This window comes from Planococcus citri, chromosome 1 (genome assembly GCF_950023065.1).
Source record: "Planococcus citri chromosome 1, ihPlaCitr1.1, whole genome shotgun sequence".
Classification (NCBI taxonomy): Eukaryota; Metazoa; Arthropoda; class Insecta; order Hemiptera; family Pseudococcidae; genus Planococcus; species Planococcus citri.
The window spans coordinates 75,272,174-75,289,855 of NC_088677.1; the positions used below are offsets into that span (position 1 = coordinate 75,272,174).

The window sequence follows — 17,682 nt, forward strand, 5'->3', positions numbered from 1 at the left end:
TAAATAGAAATTATTCACATAATTAATGTCAGATGAACAAAATTCCTCATCGTAAAACAAATAAATACTCGAAGGTGGATTTAAAAATTCAAAATTAAGTACGTAGGTATAAATAGTAATACCTACAGATAAGTCTAGGTAGATCTTGAAAAATTGACAAATTTTTTGGTAACATGGAAATTGGAAACATTTGATTTTTCATTTTTATTGTTTTTTTTTTTTTTTTTTAATACTCGTATCTTCGTCCCTATCTCCCTCCCTTCCTCCTCCTACTACTCTTCTTGTACGTACTAATTTCGATCACAAGAAGATAAATGAAGAGAAATCTTCGAAGATGAAAAATTACATAATGGCGCAAGGCAAAGCGCAGCAGACAGGACAACACATCGGCACGATTGTCTTTTTAACGTCTGAATCTTCCTTCATTTTGCTACCACTTTTGTACTCGTATTTAGCCTTCCTTTTAGCTTTCATTCCTCCTCCTGCTTCGCACTGTTGGAAAAATAACGTGAAAATGAAATCAAATTAGTAAAAATGAATATTGATTATTGAACTATATATTTAGATGCTTAGAAAGGGGTGCTGACCTTTTGCATTGCGGCAGATTCTTCCTTTTTTGTGAATAATGGTCCGGGAGGGTAGTACACTGCAGGACCAGCAACTCCGTTTACTTTTTCTTTCCTGTATTCGGTTAGTTTTTGAGGTTCAGCTTTTTGAGTCGGAGTTGATGGAGGTGAAGGCTTTTTGACTTGTACTATTTTTTCGGGACCTGGTGTGGGGCATCGATTGGTCGATGAAGAACGACTGGTGTGGTAACGATTGAAAACTTCTTGACGGTGCTGTGAAAAATGATTTTTAGGTGAATTATTTCAATAGAATAGATACACAGGTGAAAATTTTATTCAATAATGAATTTTTCACTCCCTAAAAGTTGGAAATTTTATCTTCAACAATTTTTTCGAAAGACTCTTACCTAGTTTTTCCCAAAAATTTATATTTTTGTAATGAGAAATTTTAGATTTTTTTTCAATTTTTTGAAAAAAGACGCCAGGTTAGTTTGGGGCACCCTCCTATTATTCAAATGTGATGTTGCGACCTATCAAAATATTTTGAAATTTCACGAGAAATTCAAATATTTCCACGAAAATGTTTTTTGAGCATTTTTGAAGAATTTTGAGCTCAAAAGTGGGACATGATTTCTGAGATTTTTGAAAAAATGTGACTCTCGACGCATCAAAATATATTGAAATTTTGCGAGAAATACAAATACATATTTCAATACCTTAAACATATTTTTTGAGCATTTTTGACAAATTTTGAGCTCAAAACTGGGACATGATTTCTGAGATTTTTGAAAAAGTGTGACTCTCGACCCATCAAAATAGATTGAAATTTTGCAAAAAATACCAATATTTCAATAAAAATATTTTTTGAGCATTTTTTAAAAATTTTGAGCTCAAAACTGGGTTATGATTTTTGAGATTTTTGAAAAAGTGTAATTAGACCTATCAAAATGGATTAAAATGTAGCGATAAAATCAAAAATTTTAGGAAAATGTTTTTTAGGAATTTTTGATGAACTTTGAGCCCAAACTTGAATCATGATTTTTGGGATGATTGAAAATTGTAATGCGACCTATCAAAATAGATTGAAATTTCACGAGAAAGTCAAATATTCCCACAAAACTCACTTTTAATTATTTTTGAAAAATTTTTAGCTCAAAATTAGGTCATTTTTTTGAAATTTTTTGAAAAAAGTAAAATGCGATCTATCGAAATAATTTGAAATTTCGCGAGGAAATCAAATGTACTTTTGAACTAATTTTTTATGAACTTTAACTTCATATTAAACACTTACTTCAGTATCAGAAAACGAAGCCATCAAATCGTCAACATGTTTCGGCGGTCTTTGCTCTCTAACTTCAGGAGGTGGCGAAGGTGAAGGGACGAAAGGTCTCGTATAAGCCGGCGTCGGTTCCGGCCTATACGTGTAATCATCATCAGGCGGATACTTCGACCTTTGAGTCTGCTGACTGGAGTATTTGTAATTACGCGAAATTACCGTATGACCAGGAATAGCATCGCGACTAGGATCAGAAGGGCTAAACTTTTGTTTCAAATTCGGCGACTGTGGTCGAATATTCCGTTCGAAGTTGTAACTTTTGACCGAAGTCTCCAACGGTGGATCTGGTGGCTGGGCGAACGACATTGGCGAAGGGGATCGATGGGGTGGTGGGGTCGAGGGTGAACGCTGAGTTTCTCTTCGGCTAGTCTCTTGGATGGTTTTCGACGATGAAGAGTATAAATTCTTAGTGATCGGTTGAGGAGTCGTGTTGCTTCGTACAGAAGACGTGGTCGAATAGTACGATCTGACTGGCGAAGGTGATCTATGGGTTGTGCTTTCTCTGACCGTGTTACTGCTGTAATTATGGATCGATCTGGCCGGCGATGGTGATCTGTTGTAGTCGTAAGGATAAGATGTGGCGTTATCGGTGACATCCGATTCGTAATTGTAGTTTCTCGATATCGATCGTTGAGGCGAAGGGTCGGAGCTTTTTTCTGTAAACACAAAAAAAACGAATAGGAGTTGCAAAAAAATTTAGGTAGGTATGTATTAGGCGTATTTATATCGAGCCTGCTTACTGGTTGAAGAGCTTTTAGTCTCGTAATGGTAAACTTCTTGTAATTGTCTGCCTGGCGAGGGCTCTCTATGTCTCAGGCTACCTCCGGTGTAAAGTAAATCTTTCGTCGAGTCGTTATTTGAATATTTATTGTGGTATCTTTCGATTGGTTCGCCATTATAAAATACTTCTTTTTTTACTTCGTGACTTCTGACCGGAGGAGCGACGCCGTTCGAACCGTATTTTTGTTCTTCAAAGGTGCGTTCTTCGAACCGCGACACGTGTCCTTTTTGAGGAGTGCTACTGTCCAATGGTTCGCTAAAGGAGGGGAAATTAATTAATATGTTATAAATAAATCGGTCAGCAGTAGGACAGATAGTGGAAACTTACAGGAATCCCGAATCGTATCCTTTCAGTCGATTACTGTGGTTTGAGGCTGTAATTTGACATATTTGATTAGGTATAGGTAATTGAAATTCAACGAGGTAAGTATTAAAAATCTAGTGACAAACAAAGCCAACTTACTGGATAGTTCCATTTTTTGAGTGTGATTCAGATCATCTAATAGGGTGTCTAATTCGTTAATATTTTGCCTGAATTTTACTCCGGGTTTTTCTGTCACTGGAGTCGCTGAAATATGACGAGAAATTAAAATTTTAAAATTGATAACAAAACTACGAAAATTGGATTTCAAAGTAGGCTACATAGAATATGTGACAATGTAGTAAGCTTCATTCTTCGATACTATCGTGTTTGTTATCGTTAATAATTAGGCAGTTTTTAATATTATTGGTGTAAAAGACTGAAATTCGAACCGGTTTTTTGATTCTTTAAGAGCTTTTACTGTATGAGTAATGTAATACTAACTTTGATTTTCAGTTTTCTTGGTATTAGAATGATACGAAACGGTCTTATAAGAAGCGACATTTTTCCCTGGAATGGAATCAATGTTTTCCTGTTGATAAAAATCAAAATTAAATAACGAAATTTTGTTTCAAAAAATGCAATTATTGCTCGTAAGGGAAAAAAACATCAAATTCACGCGTACTTTATCATAGAACGGACTTTTCGGACGTTCTGGTATGACACACGTGTTATTCGACGGATTCAAATATTCGAATTGATATTCCCTAGAAGACTCTGCAGGTTTTCCTGTGCTTTTTGTTTGGACCGATTTGAAGGTTTCTTTGTATCCGGTGGATCCATCTCGATACGACGACGATGACGAAGTTGTACCATTCACCTTAGGCCTTGTGGCAACGGTGCTTTGTAAATCTTCCAATAATTCATCTGGAAAGTAGAATATCGTGATTAGAAATGAAAAAAGATTAGGTACCTATAAAATATAGTCTGTAGTCCAAGTTGTAGAAAGTGGCAAATTGGTTTGGATTTTTGCGACCCAAAAAAGTTTTGGTCAAGGAGTTCGGACCAAAAAGGGGGTAGGGAGGTGGTTATGGTCACAAATTATTCATATTGGACCACTTTTAAAATATAAACCCCGAATTACTCCTATACAGCGATCTTCAACTTTTCAGTGGTTCCCAATTCCTAAGGTGAATTTTTCAATTTTAATTTTTTTCAAGCCTCTTGATCAAACGAAATACGAATTTTGTAATTCAAAAAAAGTTTGGATGCAAAGAAAATAAGAATTTCATAAACAAAAATTGGGCATTTACGAGAAACACGATATAGTGACAAAATTATTTTTTTTGCAAAATTTGCAACAAAAAAAGTTTTTATTATTTTTTACTAAGAACGAATCGTTATATAGGCAAGAGTTCCTGAAGATCTGAGACAATTCATGAAGCATTTCAAGTGCACAGATATACACATTAGAGTTGTGTAAAAGCAAACCATGCTCTAAATTTTGACAAAAATTGTTGAGAAAGGGAGGAACTATCCAGAAAAATTTTGAGCCACCTATAAGCGCAGGAAGCTGAGACAGGAATCTTCACATGGCCCAAAAGTAGCAAAAAAAAAACAACAGTTTTCTTAGAAAAAATAAAAATGAGCCTAATTTGGTGCTCAAAATTTGGTCATGATGTTTGATATTTTTGAAAAAGTCTGACTCGACCAGTCGACCTATCAAAATGGATTAAAATTTTGCGGGAAATTCAAATATTTCCCCGAAAATATTTTTTTGACCATTTCTGAAGAATTTTGGCTCCAAAAATTAAGTCACGACTTCTGCTATTTTTGAAAAAGTGTAATGTGACCTATAGCATTTTTGAAGAATCTTAGCTTAAAAATTGGGTCATGATTTTTGCTATTTTTAAAAGAAGTGTACTATGCATAATTTTGAGACAAACAAAACAATTTCGTAATTAACGAAATTGATGACTGTTCATCTTCATTGGCTCCTTCTCCACTAAATTTTTAATAAGATATCTCGAAAAATTGTATAGGTACCTAAATTATTTTCATACTGGACTTTCTCTTCACGTGACACATTACGAAAGGCCACATGGCACTTTTTCATAACTACCTGTTCGAAAAATTATCTCAATTTTGAGCTCAAAATTTTTCAGAAGTGCTCAAAAAAAGTTTTACTACTTTTTGATTTTTTGTGAGTAGAAATTCAGAACAATTTTGATATGTTAAATGACATACTTTTCAGATATATCAGAAATTATTATCCAATTTTGAGCTAATAATTCTTCAAAAAAATTTTAAAAAACGTGTTTGTAGAAAAATTTGATTTTCTAGTGAAATTTTAAGTTACTTATTTGGATCAACGCGTCTAACAATACTTCAAAATGAAAAATTAGGACTTTTGGCAGGATATTTTTCAAGCACTTGACGACTACCTATTTTATGAGTTAAGGGAGGGGGAGGGGAGGACTCTCAAAGTTTTACCCGAAAATTTTTCGCTATTTTCAATGTCTTCGGTAGGTACTCCAAGATTTTTTGAAAAGAGGGAGGGAGGGGGAGTCAAAAATACCTCTACGATTTCAATTTTTCGAAGGGTAAAGTATTCTGTAGACACTGCACAAAATACACCTGAATTTTTCACTTTTTCACTACATATTATGGGGGGTTTCCAATATTTTTAATTTTTTCGAAGGTCGAGGGAGGAGTTGAAAATATTTCTATCATTTAATTTTTCGTTTTTTAAAAATTATTCAGCTTGTTTTCAGCACTTTTGATAAAATTATTATCATATTTTTTCAACTTAATTATTGTTCCTAAAAAAAATTGAGAAATAATTAATCGGAAATTAATTTAAAAAATAAAGTGAGGTAAAACATTTTTGGAAAATTTTCAGTTTAGAACCCTTTTAAACGTTTTTCAAAAAAAAAAATTTACTTAGATACATAATATGTAAGTATTACATATGTACAACAGAAAGACACGCTACTGTCCAAGCGAAGCAAGGGTGGAGAATTTTATGAAAGTTCAATCAGTCAGGTGAGAAGATCGACACCTTTTTTTTAAAAAATTCCACAAAAGAGGGAAATAAATTGAATGTTTATTTTAGTTTGAAAAAATCAGGACATCAAAATAAATTTGATAAAAAGTAGGACAACTGAGCAGGACATGCCACCAAAAAAAAACAAGACAAAAATGGGATTAGCAGGGGACACCCTGTAATGATAGGTGCATTACATCTTTTCAAAAATATTACCAAATTTTGGGCTCAAAATGTTTTAAAAATACTCAAAAAACATTTGCGTGGAATTGTTTGAATTTGCTGTCATTTTAGACCCATATACACTAAAACCAACCTGGATTTTTTGGGTCGCAAAAATGCAATCCAACCTATTTAAATTTCATGTCGAAAGCTAAATTGATATTGAAAGTATCCTTACCTAGTCTATTATCGCTATTAGTGTTATAATTCGACGTCACCGTCGACGTATGGTATCTGGACGACATAACTCGATATCAGCTGAATCTGCAACAGAAATAAATAGTTTGATACGTGAGTGTATAGATATAAAGAATTGCTCGCACAGGCAAAAAAAAGTCACGTACATATTTTTTAAAATTCGCGATATGATTTTTTTTTTTTCAACACCTCAACACTCGTCATAGCAACTTCAACATCCAACAACCTACTCGCTGCTACTCGGAGTTTATACATTGCTACCACATTTTTCGTATTGTGAATAGGTCGGTTCAAGTTATAGGTTGACTAAAGCCAGGTATTTATTGATAGAGTGTACCGTTCACCTCCTACACATCGTTTTATACATAGTTACACCTGATATGGGACAAGATTTTTTACGTCTGATGCAAAATGTGATGCTGACGGCTTCGCTGAGCAAAGCGGTATCCGGCCTAACAACATCCTACGTCCTGGCAAGACACCCACCCTACCGACATGCGCCTCTTTCAGTCCACAAGCTCGATTGAATGCAGATGCAGCACAATATTGAGCAGAATGTACATGGTGCCTGCCTACTATTTGGAATATTATGCAGGTCAGATGTGATCTCTCTTCTCCCCAGAAAAATTGTATTCGCGACTTCACGTTTTTTAGCACATGATGAAAACTTGTGAGCAGGGATGGCGGTTCTGATCGATTTCGTTCGGAATCATAGGTCAGGGATCCTGGTTCAGGGTTTAAAGGTTTAGGTTACAAGTTGAATGCCTAAATAAAAAATAATTATAAAACCGCCATGTTATTTTACAGTCATCAAGTTTTGAAAAATTTTCGAACATAAAAATGGGTAATTTGTCATTAAATTTTCTCCGGTTGAATTCGAGAAAATGGCAAAACTTCAAAATAAGTCTTTTGCTCGCCAACGGGCAACGCGGTTCGCCATACGCCGCGGCGCGTGGCCGCGACTGCCAACTTAGTGTGTTAGGTAATTTCGAACAAAATATAGTCGAGCCTATTTCATGATCCGTTGTCCAGACAGGTGAAGATTTACGCATAGAATGAAACTAGAAAGAGAATCAGAGAAGAAAAATACGCTATTTCAAATAAAATAAACACCGACGAGAGAGAGTAAAAACTATGACATTGGATGTTTGCCCAAAATCCAAAACTGACTCAGATGCATCTTGTATGATACAGACTATACAGACACAATTCAAGATGTACCAAGTATACATTATGTACGTAGTACGTACAATGTACATGCATGTCAGGATATCAATCAGTTCATTTTTTTCCAAAAAGGTGTGAAATTAAGTCGAAAATATGAAAAAACCCATCACACGTCAGTAAACATAGTAAAAACCAGGGGGGAAAACGCCCTAGAAACTGAAAACAGCGAGCAATTGGGGGGGGAGAGGTGGCATTTTGCAAGGGTCGGTTGGACATATGAGAAAATGAGCTCAATTTGTCTAATGAAAAATATAAATGCTCGTAGCGAGTGTCCCAATCGACTTGCAATTAAAATAGAAATATAAAAAAACGAATTAAAAATTCTACAAAAATTCTTAGAAATATATTTTTTCATGTAGAACAGAACATCATATCAAAAAACTGCGATTAAATTTTTTGATATTATTGAGAAAAGGTCATTGAACCGTCTGTCTGACTTCTTAAGGTCACTGACCTATCCGTTTAGCCTTTTGAGGTCGTTTCGATGCCTGTCTGTCTAGCCTCTCGAAGTTGACTGCGTGCCTGTCTGGCTTAACTTATGGCCGTAGGTCTCACTGTCTGGCCTATAAAGGTTGTTGACCCATATGTCTGGTCTCTTGAGGTCATTGGCCATTCTGTCTGGTCTCTCGAGGTCATTGGCCATTCTGTCTGACCTTCAAGGTCATCTGTCTTTATTTTTCATGCCTCGTCATTCAAAGTCAACCTACCAGGCAAAGACCCGAACGACCCTAAAAGTTACCGCCCTATATCATTACTATGTCACATGTCACCTGTTGAGTGAGTGGTCCTAAATCGAGTAGTTGAGCATATTGACAAGAACCTAATCAGTCAGCACTTCAGCAGGCAGGTTTCAGACCTGGAAAATCTTGTACTGGTCAGGTTGTGAGTTTAACACAGCACATTGAGGATGGTTTTGAACAGCACAAGGTCACTGGTGCTGTACTGTTGTGTTTGTGGACCTCACTGCAGTGTTTGACACAGTGTGTCAATGGTTACTTCGGTACAAGATTTATGAACTGACCATGGACTACAAATTTACAGAAATCATTACAACTTACAACACTGCTTAAAGACCGGAGGTTCTATGTGTATGTGACTTTAGATGGAAAGAACAGCACTTGGAGAAGGCAAAAGAATGGCTTGCTGCAGGGAAGTGTCCTATCACCCATCCTTTTTAATATTTACACCAATGCAGGCCCGTAGCCAGAATCTGGCTATAGCTGGGGCGAAGGAAATATCAGCTGGGGCAGCACTTTTTGAGGCTCGAACATCTGTGAAACACCCCCCCCCCCCCTTTAACCCCCCTCAACCATCCGTTATTCCAAAACAATTTTTTAAAAAAATGAACATAATGCGTGATGTTGGGGTTGAGTCTAATACTTACAGCTGTAATCTGCGCGATTTACTGTGAAACTCGTGTAATAATTCTTTGGCTGTGACTGTTTCTGTTTAAATTTTGTCATGAGGTAAAATAGTCAAATTTGACTCGGGTCCAAACAACATTAAAAAAATATAGGTATTATTCAAATTTTTAAAGAAATGTTAAGACAAAAAACGCTCTTTTCACCTGAAAAAACTTTACTTCTCGAAACAAACTTTTGCCCTCACTCAGGGCTCGTACTTGGTCACTTTTCAAGAAACTAAGTTACTAAATTGGGTTACTTTTTCGATAAGTAGCTTTGGTTTTCCAAATTATTATTATTTTTTTTTAATTTCAAAAATTCAATTTTTGCATTTAACTTGATGAGAAAAAAATGCTAGTAATATCCATAAGTGAATAATTTGAGAAAGTTGACCTACTTATACATACACTTTTATCGCCAAAAATAGCTCAAAATCTCACTTTTTGTCAACATTTCCAAAAATATCCTCGTTTCTTGCCAAAAATATTGTTACTTTTTGGTAAAAAAAATTCAAGAAATATCCATTTCCCTTTCTAAAAATTGCTAAATAATTCCGCTTTTTTGCTTGAAAAAAATGTCAATGAACGAAACTTCTCCCATTTTCAACCGAAGGTTGCGAAAAAAATAATCATTTTTTTGGCTTATGATTGCCAAAAATTCGTGGTTTTCCTCAAAAATAGTCCATCTTGCTTTTTGCTAAGATTGTCAAAATTCTCGGTTTTTCGCAAAAAATTATAAAAATTTTCATTCTTTCTTAAAAATTGTCCATAGGTCTTCCCTATTGCTGAAAATTTTAGCTTTTTCGTAGTGTAAAAGTCTCAATTTTTTATGTAAAATTGCCATAAATTGCACAAAGTGAAAGTCTCACTTTTTGAAAAAAATTGCAAAAAGATGTACTGGATTTCTAATCCTCACAAATTACTAATTTTTACTCAAATTACATATCAAATTTTTGATTTAAAATTTAGTGAACGCATCGAGCGAGCCATCGAGCTATCAAATGCAATTCATGTTAGTGTAGCCATTTCATGAACGTAACCATAATTTTACATTGTTGAGTTTTTGGTTTTTTGCACTTTCTGATTTTTTTTTCTGATTTTGCTGGTCGGGGCAAACGTGTTTTTTTTTTGATTTTGCTACCTGGGGCGAACAGCCTTTCTAGCCGGGGCATTGCCCCGGCTGCCCCTACGCTGGCTACGGGCCTGCACCAATGACCAACCAATTGGAGGACCTGCACGTCACTTCCTTTATGCAGATGACTTGGCGCTCACAGCATAGTGTGACACATTTATAGAGGTGGAAGACACACTGAATCAGGCAATAGAAGAACTCGACAAATACTATAAAGCCAACCACCTCAGGCCAAATCCATCCAAGACAGAAACCCGTTTGTTCCATCTGCGAAACTGTGTGGCTAAGAGACAGCTCAACATCCAATGGGGAAACACTGCACTGAATCACAATGACCACCCCAAATATCTAGGAGTGACACTGGATAGATCACTCACCAACTGGCAACACTGTGAAAAAACCAAAATGAAAGTGGCTGCTAGAACAAATCTGATCTGAAAGCTGGTAGGTAGCAGGGCGGCTATTCCTGAAATATTTTTGCCTCTGCAATCAACGTAATCCAACGCAATGAACGTAAAAGATTGCGTCATTTGCATAGATATAAATATAAACAGGATCGGAAACTCGTGAAGCAAAAATTCTTCACCTCCGGAGAAATTCGACCAATCAGAGTTTTCACCTCCGGGCAACTGACCAATCAGAGCCTTCACCCCTGGAGAAACACGTGGTCTACGCGATTCGGGATTGGTTGATTTTTTTGCTTCACTTTTTCCTGTACATTTTAAATGTAAGTGTCCGATCCAGTTTAATATCCATATCTATGGTCATTTGCGTCGATTGAAAGCAACCCTGTTGAGAGTAATGTGAGTTATTTTAATATTTGAGTAGCAATTATGTTTATAAAAGCCCAATCAACAATTAAATTTTTTTTTTCAAGATAACGCCAATAATTTGCAACGCTCATTACGTCGATTGCGGAGATTGCGGAGGCAAAAATATTTCGGGAATAGCCGCCCAGATGGGGAGCTAAACCACAGGTCCTGTGCACATCATCACTAGCGCTGTGTTACTCAGTGGCAGAATATGCTTGCCCAGCATGGGGACGATCAGCACATGCTAAAAAAAAGTAGATGTGCCCCCGAATGAAGCCTGCTGATTGGTGACAGGATGCCTCAGACCAACTCCACTCACAGCTCTGCAGCAGACTAAAATCTAGACACAGTTTCATGAGAACAGTGAATGAATTGAGTGCTCCTGCCGAAGTTGAATGCTGTCAAATCTGGAACACAGCATCAAGTAGCAATACTATGAGCAAATCAGTGCCCCAAGGCAACCAACTGAAGTACAGCCTCTGGAAAACGCTGAATAGAATTAAAAGCGGAACAACACGCTCAAAATCCAACCTACACAGATGGCACTTGGCTGATGACGATCTGTGCTAATGTGGCGAGGTACAAGAAGACAGACACCTTTTCAGGTGTTGATTATATGGTGACTTTGACGCAGACAAACTGGACTGGATAATTGATGACGAGGGGATGAAGTTCCTCGAGTATTGGAACAAGAAGGGAATTTAGATACTTATAGTTTTACCAACTGGACAAGAGAAAAAAAAACAGGCATTTCTCGAGGCTTTATTAAATCAATAGCAAAGGCTTTATTAAATCAATAGCAAATTCTAATTAAATATCTCAAATTTATACCCAGCGAATGAATTTCTATCATGCCATAAATTTGACAACTTAATTGGCAGATTAGTCTTGACTTTTTAAGCTACCTATAATTTATTAAAATTTCTGAAATTGATGTCTCCAATGTATAGGTAATTAGGTATTCGGTTATGAGTCTGTGTAGACTGTAATAAAAAATAGAACTAACAACATAAGGCTTTGTCACTTACGATGATGTTGAGATAAAACATGGGCCACGGAGCCATATTTAGGTCTGAATTTTATCTCATGTACTCGTAAGTATGTACGTAGATTAAGTATGAATATAGCGAATGCGAATGGTACATATTAGTCTTTAAGAAAAAACTACATCATTAGCACAATTTTACAATCGCTCGATGAGATCGAAGAAACGAAGAAGTGGGAAATTTTTTTTTCTAGATACAGCATTCTAGAGCGCTGCAATATCGGGCTATAAAATTCGAATGGCAAAAAAAAATAAATAAGTGTTAAGAGAAGCGCCATTTTCAAGGCTAAAAATATAATTCTGAGCCAGACGTGCATGATGAAGTCGAATATTGTAGCAAAAACGATCGCGAGTACAATGTACGAGGTACTTAGGTACCTATACGTATTTATCTAACATCTAAATCTGAACGATGCCATGGAACTCCTAGGGCTCACAAGGCGCAAACGATTGCTCATCATGTTATGGAGACGATAGATTTTTAAGATGGCAATTTATAGGTAGGTACCCAATTTTGAAACAATTACCTAAATCACGCTTTTGTTATTATAGAAATTGCTGAATGCAAGTTGTATAAAGATCAGCTGTAGGTACCTACACAATATACTAGCTATCACAATTACGCCTATTACGAGTAATTAAAAGACTGTAAGACCACGTACAACGACCTATTATCCACTCCAGAGCTTGTCATTACTCACTTTAAAGAGTATTTTGCTGTTATGATGGTGACGTTTCATCGAACATAGAGTAATAAGTAATAGTACGAAAACGTATGTTCAAGCTGATCCTAACCAGCAGAATCATAGATCTAGGTATGCCCATGTATAGAAGATGTACCTCGTTGACCGTGCCTTTCGACAAGGTTGTTCGAGATACACATTACAGCGGCACCACATCAAGTTACCTTCGCATTTGGTCGCTAGAAATTATTATGGATAAACACAAACAGTGAGAAACGATTTGTGCATCATACTTTATTCTTTGCTTCTTTGGACGAGCGAGTTATTTTTCTACGTAAAGATTTGAGGGTGTTTTCGCATACAATGACGTCATTTCATTATAGAAACCTACGAGTATGTGGGATTTAATTTAATGCCCATTCAGCGATTCTGCGAAATTACTGCTGGACTGTGTAATAATAACGATATGGTGTGCTGGGTATACGTAATGATTAATGTATTGCTTCTAATCGAACGACGACGTATGTACGAGTACATATGTATAGATTTTCGTCTTTCGAACTGTCGTCTTACGAGCTTTATAGGTATGTATTGGAGTCGTAAAAATTTCACTAACCAACTTGGCTGCGTCATTGTTCAACTAAAATTAGCACCGAATGCACGAAAAAAATAAATAAAATAGTAAACAAGCATTTAGCAATGGGACACGTGCAAATGAATGAGGCCTGAGGGTCCAAAATTAGGAAAAAGGGCTCAAAGTGAAATTATTCATGTGCCACATCGTTTTTCACTTTACAGGTTTTCTGGGGTAGGTATACTGTGTACAAAAAAAGCACTCCATTTTTACCAAAATCCCCTTCATTTCCATTCCCAATTAATGAGCCACAGCTTTGATGTTTCTTTCGTGAATTTTTCACAAGGAAATTCTCGAGCTAGATCATTTTCTCTTCTTTTTCACCGGACGAAGTTGGTGAGTTGAAAAATTGACTTCTCACATCGAAAATAATGTTGTTTTGCTTTTGAAAAATTATCAACTTTCGACAGCTTTCACTCTCACTTCGCTTGCACCTTTCCCTTTAAGTATTCCTCTTTCTGAAAATTATATCTTCCTGATGAAGCTATGAAAATCAACTTTTTGCATCAGTTATTTTATTTTTCGAATTACCAATCAATTTTTTTCAAAGCTTTTGTTCTCGCTTCGCTAGAAGCTAGAACAGATTTGAATTGGACTGTGCAATTTTTCAAGTTTTCAAGACTGAAAAATTGACTTCAAAAATTCAAAAAACATACAACCAAATCAATGAAAAAAAAATGCAAAATAACGAATCAAGTTGCGAAATTTCATACAAAAATAAGTTAGGTACCTACTACCTAAAAAACACAACATTTTGGCGTCGAAACTTCTTATATTGAAAATGATTTTTTTGTATCTCACAAACTGTAAATTTCCTAAAGCTTTCGCCCTCGCTTCGTTCAGGCAAAATCCAAAATGTTCCATTCTCTTTTGGAATTTGATTTTCAGAGGCCAAAAGACTAAAAAAGAACATACGAAAAAATTGCGAATTTTTGATTTTTGATTTCAGAATCGATCTTGCAATAGAACAATTCAAATTTTTTGTCAAGTGTAAAAAGCATCGTTTTTGAAAATTCAAGATTATTCAACATTTTTGTTCCCAACTTCCCCTTCCACGATTTGTTCGAACCACATCTGGCTAATTAGCATGAGAAATTGAAAAATACTGAAGAGGGGGGGAGGAGATCAGAGTAGAAAATGGGAAAATCCGGCGGAAAAAGTTGGAAAATTTCAGTCTCACCCCTCCCCCCCGATACATCACTTTGTCACCCCTCTGCAAGAGTTCTATAAAAAGAGGACCCCAATATACACTATTGGCCAAACTTTCAGGTTCTGAAATTCATTTTTTGGCTATAGAAATCAAAAGGGCAAAATCAGAGAAAATTAAAATTTCAGCAAATTGACCTGGAAATCTGAAATTTGGTTTATATCCTATTTTCGACCTGCTGAGTCGATTGTTGACGGTTTCGAACCGTTTTGGAGCCTCCAGCGGATTTTCAATTTCTCCAGTTTTCCTGTTTTCGAGAAAAAAAAACCGCTGTAAATAATTGAAGACTGTTTCGAATCGTCACCAATCGACTCGGCAGGTAAAAAATAGGGTTCAACCTTTCAGTTTTTTTTCGATGATTTTTGCATTTTTTTTTCAAAAATAATCACCGTAGAAGATTTTGGATTTGGACTGGTACAAAAAAATTCTGATAACGATATGTTCCAAAATTGATTGAAAGGTTCGCAAAGATGGTAAATTCGAGTTTATAGGTGCTGAATTTTATTTTTACCCTGTTTACAGCACTTTTTTCGAAAACTGGGGATACTGAGAATTCGCTGGAGGCTCCAGAATGGTTCAAAACCAACACTAATCGACTCGGCAGGTCGAAAAGGAAGGAATATACCAAATTTGAGCTTTCTATGTTTTTCCAATTTTGACCCCAAGTTTGATTTTCAAAAATTCACCAAAAATTGAATTTCAGCACCTGAAATTTTATTGTGGCTGGTGGCATATTTTGAGGTCTTCTTTCGATGCCCCTCTCTCCGATTCAAAAATGTTTGTGCTGGATAGAAACTTCCTTCGCCAGTATTCTGAAAAATGCACTAGGTACAAAAATTCAATCAAAGTTTCAAAAAACAAAGTCTTTTTGAAGCCAATTCAGGGGGTCTCAAAATTTCGAAAAACTGTACTCATCATCGAATCACAGCCAGAAAAAATAATAACGATTCCGTCTCTTTCTCTGAGCAGTCACGAGTTGCAAAAATGTAACAACTAAAATGATATGAAAACAGTTCAACTTACAATTCACGTAAAATGTTCATAAAAATCGAACGAAGTCGAAAAAAAATCACACTATAACAAATTGGGCACACTAGTAATATGTTGAAATAACGTACTATTTTCACAGGTCAACAAATGGTCACACACACGAACAGTATGATATAAAATTTTCGCATAGTTTCGCGACGAAACCGGCAAACTGCGTTAAATTGGGCGGTTTTTCGTACAAACGGGGAGCTTTTCAGGGATGAAATTCACACTAACTGATAATTTGCTGAAAACTTATCACTTCGAATCGGTTATCGAACTCGAGCCTCGTCAACGAATGATGAAATTTCGAATTTGGCGCGCATACGGTGTAGCTCGGATCAGCGCAATAGGTTAACAGGACGAACGTGTACGCGCACTCGTTACAGCGTGCAATTTAATAAACTCGACTGACTGACAGTTCACCGATGTTCTCTGTATAAGATTTAATTCGTAATCGTAGCATTAAGGATTGCGACTTGGACTTGGAGTGTGAGACGAGAGCGAAGTCGAAGTCGAAGAAACCGAGGAAACTATCTCCCCGCTTCCGAGTTGGTAAAAACGCCCAATATCCGCCAACATCAACTCTTTCGCCTCTCCGCGTCCTTTCGTTAGCCAAACTTGGTCGCTAAATTAAGAGTATGCGTGGGTGAGGCTTCAGAATCCGCGTATAGTTTACCATCATCGTCATCAAGCTGACGAGTTCGCGTTTTTTAAGATCTTGTTTACGCCGTACGCAGTACTCCCAGTCGCAGAGATGAAGAGAAGAATCGTTTTCGTTCCATTTGAAATGCGGACTGTGTCGTACGAGAAATTTTTCTGAGCTTTCAAGGGTACCATAACTTAGCCCATAGCTGTAGGACTGACTATAGTATGGTCAATGAAACCCGTGCTCTCCTCTGCCTTCGAACAGTGTGCGCGCGTACTCCTACCATTCATAAATATTGGCCACTGAGCTCATTCTACGATATTTTGGTAGCAGTCTGAGTCACAGCCCGGAGACATGGCGCTTAAAATGTACCCAGTGTATGAGGATTGAGGAAGTCGCCTCTCGTATCGATGTCGAACCCGAAGACTGTTTCGTATGCGTACTATGTGGCGGAATTTTGCGCTCATTGAGTGATAATGAATTTTGATCAATGGATCAAGGTCTGTGTGAGTAGGTAATAGACGACGGTAATTTGTAATGAGAACATTATCATCGGGTCTTTAATCTGCGAACGAATAAAATCTTCATTATAAAATCGTCACAATTTTTATCAAATTCAAACATCAACATTTTTCTCACTTGTTTAATGTATGGTAATTATTGTGTCCAGCACTTGTTCGGCGCTGCGCGGCTGCTTCTCAATTCTCATGGAATAATACTTATTGAGCTTGTTCGGTAATCTATTCCAATAGCTAGCATAGGACTGTAAAAATGAAGTCAGTTTCAAATTATTACTTGATATTTTTACACGGATAAGTAGATAGATGTGTTTTCTACTCGGAGGGTCTGCACATTTCATTTTTTTGAAAACTTGCAAAAATCTCGTATCTACCTAGAGTTTTATCCGGATTTATTGAAAAATAGAAAAACCTTAAGTATTAAATTCGATTTAATTCAGCCGATTTCAACTAGGTATTTCAAGCTATGTTTTGTGTACCTACCTAATTCAATTTCAGTAATATTCACTGTTGTTGTTGTTGTTTTTTTTTAAATTATTGTTATTCAACTCAATTTAACATTCAATTGGATTCAAATTATTATTGGTTTTTTTTTTCACATGCATGCATGTTTGAAAATAATTAAAACTAGACAGCTAAGCAGAGCTTAGCTGCAAAGTGTGCGTAGCTAGCTGCCTTTTCTACAGCTATAACCGTTATTACATCTAGGTAGTGCATAAGTGAATCAACCATGTCACAGTGATGAGAATTTTTGAAACTCTCACTGCTTCAAAATAATAATTGTTTTTCAGTGTTTTCATATTTTCCAAATTACAATAGGTATTTCAGAATAATTTATAAGCTTGTATTGCTTCTAAATTAAGAAATTTCTAGTTGTTTTTCATAGTTTGCATTG

The 17,682-nt window shown here is 36.2% G+C and overlaps 1 protein-coding gene across 1 annotated transcript; it reads right to left on the reverse strand.

Moving 5' to 3' along the window:
- Positions 1-189: 189 nt before the first annotated feature.
- LOC135832751 (serine/arginine repetitive matrix protein 1-like) lies at positions 190-16,125 on the reverse strand. Its single transcript, XM_065346214.1, has 10 exons — positions 15,615-16,125; positions 6,430-6,515; positions 3,669-3,910; positions 3,488-3,575; positions 3,146-3,250; positions 3,011-3,056; positions 2,643-2,938; positions 1,858-2,558; positions 588-839; positions 190-492 (listed from the first exon to the last, which is right to left on the reverse strand). The coding sequence occupies exons 2-10, from the start codon at positions 6,494-6,496 to the stop codon at positions 343-345; spliced, it is 1,947 nt and encodes a 648-aa protein (XP_065202286.1). The 5' UTR covers positions 6,497-6,515; positions 15,615-16,125; the 3' UTR covers positions 190-342.
- Positions 16,126-17,682: the final 1,557 nt, after the last annotated feature.